Source organism: Drosophila navojoa, chromosome 5, assembly GCF_054131105.1.
Source record: "Drosophila navojoa isolate 15081-1374.11 chromosome 5, UAZ_NAV_1.0, whole genome shotgun sequence".
NCBI classification, from domain to species: Eukaryota; Metazoa; Arthropoda; class Insecta; order Diptera; family Drosophilidae; genus Drosophila; species Drosophila navojoa.
The window spans coordinates 11,890,327-11,905,360 of NC_142893.1; the positions used below are offsets into that span (position 1 = coordinate 11,890,327).

At 37.2% G+C, this 15,034-nt stretch overlaps 1 protein-coding gene across 2 annotated transcripts in view; it reads left to right on the forward strand.

Moving 5' to 3' along the window:
• Positions 1-15,034, forward strand: part of apt (apontic) — a 44,554-nt gene that overhangs the window by 1,500 nt on the left and 28,020 nt on the right. The window contains exon 1 of one of the 2 annotated variants that reach the window (XM_089262181.1): positions 1,506-1,908. The exons of the other annotated variant lie outside the window; for it this stretch is intronic. Within the exon in view, the coding sequence (XP_089118307.1) occupies positions 1,804-1,908 (105 nt within the window). The 5' untranslated portion in view covers positions 1,506-1,803. Of the gene's footprint in view, positions 1-1,505; positions 1,909-15,034 lie in introns of those variants that run through there. 2 annotated transcript variants of the gene reach the window in all.

Sequence of the window (15,034 nt, forward strand, 5' to 3'; positions counted from 1 at the left end):
ATACTTGTGTTCAAATGCAACCTATGTATCCAAGTCATTCTACTTACATACATACATACATACGCTGCTTGTATGCATGTGTGTGTGTGTGTGCTAATATGGTGTGCGCTGTTTTGTTTTTTTTTTTTTGTCATTTCATGAACTGATACTAACACGGGTGCTACTATTTCAGTTGCTTACTAAATAGTTAGTGCCGGAGCGGGCTGACTAAGCGAACGACCCGGCGAGGGACTGTCGCGCCATATTAACCATACTGTGTCAGCCCAGTCCCGTTCACAGAAGTTTACACATACACACACAGATGCATATGCGACGTTTTTTGCATATGCCTCAATGCAAGCACCCAAACCGCTAGACGCTCCATTTGCTCGTAATACCCTATGATATAAAATAAAGGCATTGCCTTAGTGCAATAATATATGGGCCATTATTTTAAATATAATTAACTTTGGAAATTGACGTTTAACATTTATTTTTGACGATTTGTTTATTAGATTTAAATGTATTCAAGATAAACAACAAACAGAGGTTAAAAATTGTGTTGTGTGTAAACGATAATAATAATGTATATATTGTATTTGCATTTAACTTTATACATATTCATACATATTTATGTATATAACCCTACACAGGGTATTTGCAAGTTCAGCTTACACCGATTTGCGGTGCTCTTATTTGTTCGTATGTGTGTGGCGCTGGCGTCCGTCCACAACGTGATAAAAACTTTAAACATTGAATTGTGATACTTCGTCACTTGGTTGTAAATTGAAATAAGACCCACATGCCGCCTTCAGCTGCAGCGTCTCTGCCTGCTTGCCTTTGCCTCTGGTTTTGCCTCTGCTTCTGCTTCTGGCTCAGCTTCAGCCACTGTCTCTTGCGTCTCTTCTCCTCCTCCTGTTTCGTTGCCTTTGGCTGGCGTTGCAACAGTTAAGCGTGAAAAGAGGGAACTAAATAAAGCACAGAACAAACGAAAATAAAAACAAAAATTCTATTGCAATTGTCAGCAAATTTTCTTCAAATGCAAAGCACAACAATAACAACAACAAGACGAAGAACAACGCCAAAGAAGAGTTAAAATAAATACAGAGAAGAGCAAAGCAAAAGCCACAGCTCAACTTTTGTTTATGCACTTTGTTTAGCCAAGTTTTCGGTTGCTTCGCTTTATGTTTTTTACAGTTATATACAAATACATGCATATGTATGTATGTATATGTTTTTATTTTAATTTTGTTTTTGTGTGTTTTTTTTTCCATTTTGTTTTAGATATGTAAGTGAATATTTATTATTTATGTATGCGAATCGCCCGTTGCTCCGATGATTCCGATTCCGGACAGCTTGCACGCTCTCTCTCTCTCTCTCTCTCTCCCTCTCTTTCTCTTTAGCACTCGGCGTATCAGAATCTCTGGTTCGTTCTCTGTCTCTGTGTCTACGTCTACGTCAACGTCTCCGTCTCCGCCTTCTATGTGTTACTCGGAGTTCGGGAGTCGGGGCCAGTGCTGGCGCATTCAGTGCAGTTTTGACCGCCTCTGGTTAGGTTGTCCTAGCGCGCAATTTTCATTTAGTACGTCTCACCATAGTGCATATTCCCGGTCGGCCTGCCTGCCTTCCTCCCAGTCAGACAGCCAGCCAGCCTTAGCCAACCTCGTGGGCTCTTCCGTGAGCGCATTTCGCACGTGTTTGTTTATTTTTATTGCTCTATTTCGAGTTGTTCAGTTCTGTTGTGTTTCTGGCGTTCCGTTTGTTATCTGTGACGCGCTCCACTCATGGAAATATTCTTTTACTATTATTTTGCTTGAGTCTTAAATGCATCGAGTCGATGCAACATTTTTTATATATTGCAAATTAACGTGCAGCAAACGCAATTTAATTGTTGGGCATATTTATTCTAGCCCCCACATTGTTTACATGGTGAGTGCTTTTGGTGTTACGAAAACATATGTACTATATGTTTTTGGAATATAATGGAATTTATTACACTAGTTTAAGCTTAGAACTATACAACAAGCATACATTTTTTTTAGACATTGCCTTAATTATTATTTTAATACTAACTGATTTTTATCGAGCTACCTAGTATTTCAATAATTTTAATGAGCAAAGATAAACACTCTTAAAAGTATGCTATGTGGTAGTTTAAGAAATCTAAAATATTAGAAGTAAGTATAAGTAAAGTATAAGATTTAACTAAAGTATTCGACTATGAAAGTAAATAGTAAATATATTTTCATGAATAAATGATATGTAAAATCTATAGAAAGTAAATATAATTGGGAAATGATTTAAATCCAATAAGCAAATATTCTATGCTCTAAAATTGTTTATCTATAAAAACTAAAATCCCAAACAAATTTTCAAATCTCTATTCGCTCATCTAAAGTTTTTCAAATCAAAATGTTCAACTGGCATCATAATGGCAATAATACCGTTAAGTTGGCGTCATGTTTTATGGGGTCTTGAGTCAGAGACGACAATGTCATCAACGTAGTCGCTGTCGCGGTTGTATTTGGTCACATTATCTGATAAACCAAAGGTAGGCCGGGAAGCAGGCAGGCCAGCAACAGCAAGAGCAACCGGGCACACGACGGTGCTCATCGAGGGGGTTTGTTGACCCCCGGTTGATAAAGATTTTTGCAAGACGCGTTCGAAGCGGCAACAACATACGCGAAGATCATGTCAATATAACAACACATTTTATGGCCCCACTACAAAATCAGAGTTTAGAGTGCGTTAGCACTAGAGGGGGAGATACGAGTACTAGGGGCTAAGCTCATATGAAAAAACTCACACGTATCCAAAATAAAAATGGTAGCAGAACTTAGACTATACCGAATAATACTTAAAACCACATAAGCATGTCTCTCTATCTCTCTGTCTCCCTCTCTCTCTCTCACACACACACATTTACTAGCTATCCATTGTCGGCTGCTGGTGCTCCAAGGCCAACGTAACCATCAGGTTAATTAACCCGCCATTGTTAATCCTCTAGCCAGCATATCAGCTAATAACCAACTATCCAACTGGTTCGCTATTGTCACAATCGTTTTTTGCCCATAATGAATTCAATTATTGTCACTCGAGTGCGTTAAGTATGCGCAAGTTGTGGCCGGCATTCAGGTATTTGGTGTGTACAAGTACCTACAAGTTCAGGTTACCCAGCTGGACTAATGGGCATGCAAATAGCTGAGAAATTCATGTGGATACGGGTGTGGAGGTGTGAAAGCTTTCAGCTGAGGATAGAAGGAATCGGCCAGAAGAGAGTGCGAGAAAAAGGAAGAAAAAAATCAATTAACAAGGTGAAGTAGACAGAGAGAGAGAGAGAGAGAGAGAGAGAGAGAGAGAGAGAGAGAGAGAGAGAGAGATACAGAGAAAAGATTGAGAAAAAGAGACATATAGAGGGGAGCAAGATAGAAAAATTGAATGATCCAAAAAGGAAGAGAGAGATAGCGTGAGCAATGGAGATACCAACCGATAACATTTCATATACTATCATATCATATTTGATATCAGCTTAAAAAGATCCTACTTGTGGCCTGAAACAATGCCCTAACGAATCCTTAGGTAAACCCATGAACATGTTTCAAGGGTAAGCGCTTTTAATATCATATTTTGATAGAACAATACAATATAGCAGAAAGTGCAGCTGGGCTGTTAGAGGCTTTGGGCTTTGGTATCTGTAAGATACTTTTTTTTTTTGTCTTGTGCGGCTCTACGTGCCTGCGTATAGGCAAATCTTATGTGCGTCACATGAAATTAAAATTTAGCTCTCCCAAAACTTGTTTTTGTGTGTTGTTTTTTTTTTAATATATTTATTTTATTTTTTCAAATTTTTTTTGGAGCAGTCACAGCTTTGAGTTGCGCCTAATATACATACGATCCATAGAGGGTATATATACATTTTATGTGTGTTGTATGTATAGAAATATAAATTATAAATATATTTATTTTATTTTTTGCGCAGCCGCCTTTAGCTACGTGATTATAGAGCCATTAAATATGCATGTGTATAAAAATATATAAAACTTTATCGGCACACACACACACATGTGCATACTAAACTGTGCACACACACATGTAACCCATTCACATAATCCACATTTATCGTTTGCCGCAATTGAAATTTCAATTCTCAATTCTAATTTATTAATTTCATTTAAGATAAGCAAATGCGACTTTTATTAGTATGCGTGTGTGTGTGTGTGTGTGTGTGCATGTGTGTGTTTCTGCTTCAGTTTCTTTTTGTGTTTTCTTATACGACTTTCAGTTTGGCCGCTTAGCCCCGCCTTAACTTATAGACGACGCCATATATATCGGCTGCGCGTTTTGTTCTTATTTATTTAAAAAAAAAAAAAAAAACAACAACAGCAGCAGCAACAACAACAATTAAACGAGCTTTTTTTCTCATTCTCTCGCGCAACGCGTCTCTTCTTTAGCTCGTTCTGTTCTGATTCTGCGAGTGTAGCTGTATGTGTGCGTGTGTGTTTGTGTGTGTGTGTGTATGTATGGTCTTATAAACATGTTTTCGCATTAATAATACATTTTTATTCGCTAATTTAAGCGTTGTTTACTTTAAAAACCAGTTAGCACATATACACACACGCACACATCTACACACATTCATATTTATAAGTAAACACACACACACACACACACAGACACATTCACACATAGCTAAGCTCCACCCCACTTTGATAATTTGTTTAGTGTATTTGTTGTTACTTTTCTCATATTTAGATGTATGTATGTCTGTGTCTGTATATAAGTAGATATACTTACATATATTTGTTAAACAAAAACCATTCGCCAATGCGCTGCTCTTTGGCTCCACTTTGCCCCTCACTTTTCGTGTAGCTGCTGGGGCTAAGGGGTTGCCTTGCCCCCTACTTTGCCATTTGAATTGTCCTTTAAGGCTATTGTTTATTGTCAGCGATAAATGTTGGCCTCCGCTGCAGCCCTCCTCTGTCCCCCTGTAACATAAATCTAGCTAATCATTTTGTTTACTTTGCATTTACATAAACTTGCCATAGATCTCATTTACGTCCAATTACTTGATTAGCGAAAATGGGCAGGTTTTATCGCTTGCCATGGATCTTAATTGCTTTAAGCGCTGTCTCTAATATGTCTTAAGTGTGAGAAATTAAATCTCTTGGAGATGTTGAATATCTGATAACAAGTACTGAGGTGGCCAAAAAAAAACTATAGATCATGACATAATTAATGACATAATTAATAGCTTATTAAGTATAATATGTATTAATGAAATATTAACAATATAAATAAAACCTTAATTATAATAAATAATCCATAATAAAATATATAAATAAATAAAAATACATGATGATACATATATTATATATAAATATTTATACAGTGAACCCATTGAAATTCACAAACCTCTTAAAGATATAGATCTGCATACATTTATGTGCGGGCATAACTACTTAAACTCGTTACCAAAAACACAAAAATACCCTTATATAAAGTGAAGAAATGCATAGTTAAACATAAAAGCTATTGAATGAACCCCTCACAATTTAAATAATTTTAATAAAAAATTCTCAAATATTAAAGCTGTCTGCAATCCTTAAATTTCTAGAAACGTAGTGCCCTTATTAATATGTATATGATTCGTATGTAATAATAATATATAATATTATATATAATATTTAAAACCCTCTATCATATTATATATTTTTCTATATATACACACACACACACATAAAAATAATATTGAGCGCACCCCAATCTTCTCAAATTACCCATTATTTAAGCGCTGATTGTTTGAAATGTGAGGTCTAAGATATACTATTTTGTGAGCTGAGGCTAAATGAAAATTGATGGCATATGATTGGCTAAGAAATGGGTGAAGCAAGTTTTGAAAGGAAAATCTTCTAAATACAATTCGTATCGTATCGTATTCATTGATTGCATTTTGGTTTATCGAAGTCCAATTAAATGCGAGTTTTTTATATTATTTTTTTTTTCCAACGTATTTTTTGTGATTGCTGAAATTGAACGCGCTGCCCCAGATGCGCGACATGGAAGGGCGAAGGGTGCAGGGTGACGGGTGACGACATGGAACGGTGAGGAAGCGGGGCGTGGCAAGGCAAAAAGTATTAATACGCGCATAAAATGGAGCACATTGAAAGAGTCATTGAATTGTGACAATTTGTTGCCGCTTCAAGTGCGCTTTAAGTATTTTTTGAGCAATAGCAGCGGGACGCGGCAACAAGCAGCAGCAGCAGCAGCAGGGCAACTGAGCTGAGTGGCATATAACACCAATCAATCCGATCCGAAGCGATCCTCCTCAGGCACCAGCAGCTGCCCTTTCGTCAAATAATCAAAAACCATTAGCAAATGTCTCTGAGAGATGCGAACGGGGCGACACTTGAGCGGCTGTAATCAAATCATAAATTTATACATGCATACATGCATAGATATACATAGATTTATGTATGTATATATGCTTGTCGCTTTTTTATTTTTTCTTCTTCTATTAATTTCCATTAGAGTTGAGTTATCTAAACACAATGCGACGCCTCAATTTGGTTCAAGTATCTATTGTGGTTGGCTGCAACAACTGTACTTTGTGCCTCCGAAGGCTGTGAATTTGTTGAGCAGACAAAAAGTCTTACAAAACACACACATACAAACACACAGACACATTCACAGACTGAAATAAATAGAATCAGTTCAACTCCTTTTCATAGTCTGTGATTTCATCAAACGAACTAAAGCAAAGTAATGTCTTAGAGATGACAGCGTGATGCAATACTAATTAATAATTGTAATATATGTATGTATGTATGTTGCAATTATAACTAATTATTATTTAACTAACTAACATTTCCCATATTAAATTTTACTAGCCCACGATTAACATATATTAATATAGAATATATTTGATTGCAAATTGCCAAACTGAGTCACGATAATGAACGTTCATGCCCGAGCTCGAATATCGCCTTGTGCTGCCATCTCTAGCAGCGGGTATTTTGCATCCCTTTTGCGTTACTTTCTGTTAACTGTGCATGTATTTGTAAAATGCCAGCAACTGTCGTCATTGTTGTTGCTTCAGTTGTTGTAGTTGTTGTAATAATCCGAATTCAAAAAGTAGACGAATATTTTAAGAAATCATTTCTTGATTACGACGTTTGAAAACAATTTGTCTTTGCTCTCTCGCTTCACTTCTCCGATTCTTTCGCCGCACTCCAAAGTTACTCAATATGTAAATGTATCTACATGCATACATACATATGTATGTATGTTTGTCTGTCGGTATTCATGTACATGGGTGTGTGTGTGTGTGTGTTTGTGTGCACAGAGTTGTCTGACTTGTTGAGCAGTTACTTTTTCCATTATTCTTGCGCCCATTTTGATTTTAATTCTTGTTGTTGTTGCCTTCTTTGGTGCTTTTCCATTGGCTTTTATGAAATTAACTTGAAGTGCTGTCGTCACAAACGAATTTCGCGTAATTTGTATGAGACGAATAAATGCTTTTATTAGTACACTACCCGAAAGTCAAATGAGGCTCTCGTTCTATCTATATTTTATGTACATAGCTGTCTCGCTATCCCTCTCTCTCTCTGTCGCACTCACACATTCCCACTCACACCGTCAACCGTGCGATGGTGTTGCATAAATAAAAGCTCTTATTGAGTTTTTATCGTGTCTGTGTGGCAGCGCTGTAGTTGAATGGAATGCATGAATGAAGGAGAGGCAAGGACACGCAGTCAAAACAACGACACCGACACATGCCACATGTGCCGCATCAGACACGACCGACACCTGTTGAAGGGCACACACGCAACGCAACGCACACACCGACACACACACACACACATCGACACGCGTCGTGGCTTGCAAAAGGACAACAGCCGCAACGAACAGCGGCAGACGCAGCGACTGCGAGCAGAGGCCGCAGCAGAGCCAAAGAGCGCGCCCAACAACACATGCGGCTGCCAGCCAAGGTGAGAAAGTGAAAAGAGAACGCAAGCAAGGCAACCGGGCAGAGGCAGAGGCCGAGGCAGAACCAAAGGCAGAGGCAGAGGCAGCCCGAGCACAGGACAGAGCAGCCGACAGTTTGTTTGTTGTTGTTATTGTTGCTCTCTTGCTGTTCACTTTGTTTTGGCATTCGGTTTACTATGTGTACACACACGCACACACACATTGACACATGCAGGCAGGCAGGGACACACACACGCACGCATTACACATTTGGCAACATGTGCACGGCTCGGTCGGCTCGTCAGGACTGTAGCAGTCGTTGCTGTCATAGGTCAGGACCGACAACAACAACAATAACAACACGTGCAAATGTAAGCTAAATGCCACTAAATATGCAACATAATGGAGCGGCTTATGAGGCTAAACGGTAACGGGCATTCGAACAGACCGTTCACTGTGGCTATTTAGGTGTTATACGGCATGTCACAACAACATTGCCGATGCTGCTGTCCAGACTGGTGCTGCTGCTGCTGCTGCTGTGGTTGTTGCTGTCACTGATAAGCATAACAACAACAAAGCCAAGACATCAACAGTTGGCCACGCCGGCTGCGGCTGCATTGGTGACACATGTTGAGCGACAGAATTGCGACAAGGAAATGTTGTTGGAATTTGGATGGAAATGATAATGAAAAAAAATATAATAAAAAAATAAAAATAATAATAATATCAAAGAAAATAATAATAATATTTCCTTTAAGCTAAAAGAGAGAACTTTTTTATTTTTATTATTGCAGTTTTATAAAATCATTTTTATTATTAAAAAGAATATTTTGTTTTCTTAAATTATCAGTAATAGGAATATTTTTAGTTATATGATTGAGGTATTTATTTTTTGTTATAGTTTAAGATTTGTTTGTGTTTTCCAAAACATTTCGTTGCACTAAACATAGTAGGGGATGATATCTTAAATTTAACTTAAATACTAAATACTAATTAAGTATTTTTTATTGCATTAAATATTTTCCAACTAAATTCTGTTCCCACAATTTAAGCATTGAGGTGCATCGATTCCATTGAAATTCAATGCCTTCGGAATTATTATCTTCTCAACTAAAATGATCTCCACCTTTCCACCCTAACTGTCAAATGTGTCGAGGTAACATTAAAATCGAAATCTTGAAGATTGTTGCTTTTAGATACTTTCGAACTGTCACTCAACAGAATGTTGCATTAGGCAGAGACTTCCGTTGTGGCGATTCACACTGAGATACGAATTTCGAAAATGAAATAGAAGCAGAAATAGAAGCAGAGACAAAGCCATATCAAATGGCATTGGCAATCAAGAATCCAGGGAAATTTTCAGCAAATGCCATAAATCGAGAAAAACGCCAAATCAAATAAAACGAAAAGGAACAGAGTGAGAGAGAGAGAGAGAGAGAGAGAGAGACAAATAGAGAAAGAGAAAACAAAAGCAAAAACTTTATTTCATGGCAGCACGCAAAATGCTGAATCTTTGACTACCTGAAATTTCAGCTGCGACGTCATCAAGTTGCCCATAAAAATTTTTGCGTCTTGTGCAAACACACACACACATACACACACAGAGTTATACATACCTTTAGAATAGACAAAAGGTTGAGAACACGTTATCCTTTTTTTAATGGTTTCCTCTTTTGAAAAGGGGCGCACATAATAACAGCGGCTAATGCCCAAGAACCCTATAGAAATGGAACCAAACGGAACCAAATGTTGTATACTAGATTCCACTAATGCCAAATACCAAATACAGAATACCGAATACCGAATGCCAAATGCTTCGTCTCCGGCTGGCTTCATCTGCCTCCGGCTGCTGCTTAGGCTAAACGCGCAGCGTAAACAAATGAAAACAACAAAAGTTGAAGAAATAACTAAATGCCTTTTGTAGCTGCAGCTGTAGCTGTGTGTGTGTGTGTGTGCGTGTATGTGTGTGTGTGTGTGTGCGTGTCTGTATCTATGTTTTAGGAGCTGATTTTTCTTCAGTTTTTGGCAAGACTCTGTCTCAGTCTCAGTCGCAGTTTTTCTTTTAGCAGCTGCATCCTACTCTATTCCTATGCAAAACTGCTGAGAATTCATCTTTTGTCCTCGGCGGATTACTCGAGTGTCAGATTCCTGTCTCGTTAACGGATCGAATTTCAGCAGAGCCTTGGTACTATGGTACACAGTACAGGTGGCTCTGCTTTAGATTTTTAGTACGGTTCGAATGCGTGCAGCCACCCTCGTTGTCAGATTTGTTGAAAAGTTTATCAACTAATAATGCAACCCCCCGGGCAAGTGCTCAAGTCTCAAGTGAGGCGCACCAGTCGAGGGTTGCATGGAAAACTTTTGATTCGTGATTCTTGAATGAAATCTTTTGCTGGAATTGCGTACAGTGCATGTAGATGTATATACAGAAATTACTATTATTTTGAAAATTTGTTAAGGAAGTATTATAGGTTGGATTTTTAAAAAGTATTTTTCATCTATTCTCAAATATGGATACTCTTACAGTGGAAATAGAAATAGTTATGTAGACTGAAGAGCAGCTACTCTACATTTGAAATCATATATTTAACTAGGTCTTAGCTTTATATTATGTAAAAGCAGGAACTCCATATATTTTATATAAAAACCCAATAAAACTTTGAATAAACATGGCCAATAAAATGCTAGATTTTTATCAGAGATATATCAGGTCTCCTAACTATAGGATGGCATATATGATTTATACATAAAACAATTATTATATGAAGAGTATAAGAAAATATGATTTATGCTCATTCACTTCCTATTATATATATAGTTTAATCGATATATGCAATCTTTATCTCTTGATTTCTCAGCAGTATTGCAACCAGAGCTATCCAACTTCATGTTATGAATGACCCTCGTATATTTAAGCAAATTAAATCGTCTCAGAAACTAAAACTCGATTCGCTTACAAAGCTGCACAGAGTTTTGCATTGTTTAGCAAAAGTCAGGGGTAGGAAACCGAAAGAGCTTGTGGACTTTGGGACTGAGCGTTGGGCAGGTTGGCGAGATGGGCTGAGGTAGAGTCGATGACGGGGGACCATAGTTATGAAAAGGCGTCATAGAGTGTGTCAAGTCAAATATGTGCGCTATCCGCTATCTAGATTAACGGCAACTGTACAGATTTGAAATTCAAATCCCGAGCTGTGCTGTTGAAAGCGTCGCGTATTTGAATTTTCCCTTTTGTGTGGCAGCGGCAACAGAGAGAGGCCTTTGCCTAAAGTTAGGCAAATGTATTTACATTTTAGAAAAACGCACAAAGATACTTTTTAGTGGCGAATGCAGGGTGGCAGCGCGCCAGTCGTAGTCGAGGCCGGTCTCTAGATGTTTACCCTGAGATATGGCATACGTAACGTCAAATGCGACGTACCAAAAGGAAAAAAAAAAAAAAAATAAAATAAAAATCATAACAAAACCGAAAAGGGGGAACTCTGGCTATGGCAGAGGGATAGCCAAAGCAATAATCATAATACATATACATATATATATATAGATACGCATACACAGATACAGATACATAGCATAGCATACAGATACAGTGCGACAGCAGCAGAGCAAAAATAATATTAATGATCAAGTTTTTGATTACGCGGCCATTAGCCGAATTTGGGAGTTTTTGAATTTGAATTCAAAAATATGGGAAGTCTCATAACTGGCTGAGGCTGAGGCAGCGCCAGAGGCAGCGGCAGCGGCTGTGGCAGCGGCTGGTGGCAAGCGCCTGGGGCGTCTTTTGTATACGTTGCGTTGCGTATTGTTTCATCGATGCGATTCGGTTTTATTGTCTACAATATTTATTTATTTTCCTTTCTTATTGTTGCTCTTGATTCGCTTGCGCATTTGGCCGCAGCTTGGCTGAACTTTAATCTGAATCTGAGTCCTGATCTCAAGCTCTCGACAAATGTTAACTGATTGGTAGAATCTGTTGCAGGGCCAGAGACACCCTCGTGCCGGGGGTTGTTCCGCGTGGTGGGGGTTGCTTCAATCTAACATTAATGTAACGGCACATTATAAAACACTGCCAAAGGATGTGCGAATCGGCCTGGGCGAAAAGTGGGCGTTACTTCACTGCAAGCCAGAAGCAAATTATCATATTGGCAGATTGAGTTGTTGCGCACGAACGAACACCGGGGTAAGGAACATCATTAACAATATCTATATGTAACTACAAAGCTAGGCAAGGCAAGAGTGCTTTAATGGGAAGTACATGACTAGCAATTACCCTGAGTGAAAAAGCATTTCTGGTATAGCTCAAATTTGATATCTATATTAGTCAATATTGGGGAACTAAAAAAGTTATGGTTGATGGCAAATAAACCATGTATATAGAGCTACGTCTTACTTCAAGTTTCTGATCTGCATATATGGCTACTTCTAATTTGATATCGATTACAATCGATTTCGGAAAATCTACTAATCATTGATGGACAATAAACTCTGTCTGATATCATAGTCACCAAGCAATAAGTTTTACATCCCATAAAGATAGAGTTTAATTATAGATCTCTCTAAAATCAGTCATATATTTATATATTCTCTCTTATCTAATACCTCTTGCACACAGTTCAGCATATACATTAACCTCTTTTGGACTCACATAAAATAAACAGAATTGAGCATAACTGGAAACTAGGCAAGCAGAAAAATTTAATTTGGAATAGATGGCATTACTTAGGATTGACATTAGTAATATTTATTGCGTTTTGTTTCCCCATTTACTGCTGTTGCCCCAGCTGGCAAATTAGTCAGCGCAGTTCAATTGAATATACATTATATATGCTTATATATACGCTCCAAATTTGTCTCTTTTTCTCTTATCTATACTAAATTCTTGGGAAGCTGTTGGTGCTTTACTTTGACTATGTACATGTGTTATGTGTTTGAATTGTTGACATTGATGATGTCAACAATATATAAATAAATGCGCTGCCATATTAAGAAATAGCTTAGCAGTTAGACTTGACAAATTTAAATAAATTATATTTTGTGGACTTCGAGTAACATATGTGACGCCTAGTCGATGAGCAAATGAGTTGTCGAATGACTAAGTCGGATAAATGAGGCAGCCAAAAGAGATTGCGGGTAAAATTTTAATAATAATAATAATAATGAGAGGGAGAATTGTAATTAGAATGAGAATGACTAGTACTCTGAATATGGGAAAGAAATAGACTAAATATTATTTATAATGCTAATGCCATACTTAATATTACAGATAATTCTAGTAATAATACTAAACGATAATACGTTCTATAAGCATTTATTTTAATCGTTAGAAACTCACGATAATATTTAAGCAAATATCAATTCTAATGATAGTTATAGTAATAATACGATGTACTAATAATTTTTATAGTAATCATTTGAAGTGATAACTTATAATGATGGTAAAAATAATAATTTAATTAATAAAGTTTTTGACTCGAGATCAAGCAGCTCTTTTCTTCACAATATAATAAATTTAGAATCTTTTTTTTTAAGATTTTGTCTCGACTTGTTTGTTGTCCTTTTTTTTCACACAGTCCTCATACTATATGATTTGTCACAGGAGTGTGTGTTTTTGGTGTTTTCTGTACTCTACCTACTAAGTGGTAATAAATCCACCCTTCAAAAACTCAGTTGTGACTTTGAATGCTGTCCATCTCTCTGCTGTTGCATTCTCTACTATGATAATTAATTTTCCAGCTTCGATATCAGTTTATCTGTAGAAACTCTATTCAAACTCATAAGCTGCACCCCTAAAATTCTAAAAAAAGAGCAATAAGCGAACAATGAAAGATTTTTAAATGGAATTCCGTATTTAATCCTCACTATATTGTACCTTTCACACACACAAGCACACACACACCGGCAACCACCAACACACACAGATGCAAAGATATGCTCTTAACTAAGCCAGCCTTAGACTTGGTATTGCTGCCGCTGCTGTTGTTGTAATTCATCACCTACAAATCAATCATTTTGACGAACCTAGTCGTTGGGCACTAAAACGATGAAAAAGAAAAGAAATGTAGAAAAACGATAGAGAGAGAGAGAGAGAGGGAGAGACGTATGCGTATAAAATGTAAAAAGCAATGCACACACAATAGATCAACGCTATCAAAGAACAGAGCCGGGATTGGGACTGAGACTGGGACTGGGATCGAGGCCGAGCCCTGACATGGCCTGGCCATAGAGCGCATGTACATATACTCTTAGCCACAAACGCTGACCTTTTAACACAACATCGCAGCGAGATGGAAGCCTGTCTGAACTAATTGTCCGGCAGTATACGAGTTTCGTTTCTTGTCAGCCTTTGCGCATGCGCATGAAACATGTTCATAGATAGACCTTATAGATTGATATTTGTATACCTAGGTGTGTTTGTGTGTGCGCGGGTGTGTGTGTGTGTGTGTGTGTGTGCATTGCATTGGCACTTAATTTGTTGTTCTTGTCTGCAGCGTTGGTGTGAGATTACGCATTTTCCATATGACCGAACAAAGTAGTAAGCCGTTGTATACCCTGTAAATAGCAGATGTTCTCTATTGAAATGCAAAGAATTTAAAAATAAATCTAAATCTATGCATACACAAATAAAAAGCTGGAAGGGAAATATGTATTTACCTTCTTGAACCAAATAAATGATTTAATAGAATATAATCAAATATTAGTAGAATCATAAACAAATATAAGTAAATTTGATCAAAGTCGTGCTTCATGCAATTTCCTATTTGTAATTTATAGCAAATACATAAATAAATGAAAAACTAATCTCAAGTACATTTGTAATGCCAAATACATCACGTTACCTGTGTCACGTAGATGATAATACTAAGAAAACAGTAAATTATATGATCTAACAATCCTAACTGTTGAGTAAAACAAATGTCGAAAGTATAGAAATATAAATGGCATTAATAAACATGAAACTAATTTGTGAAGATTTTTAGAAAACAACGTAATGTCACGTAGTGCAGATCTTAAAAATCAATTTCGCTTGAAATTACACCAAATACATATAGAATAGATATATACTTGTAAAACTATTGAAATTTTGGAATGCATGATA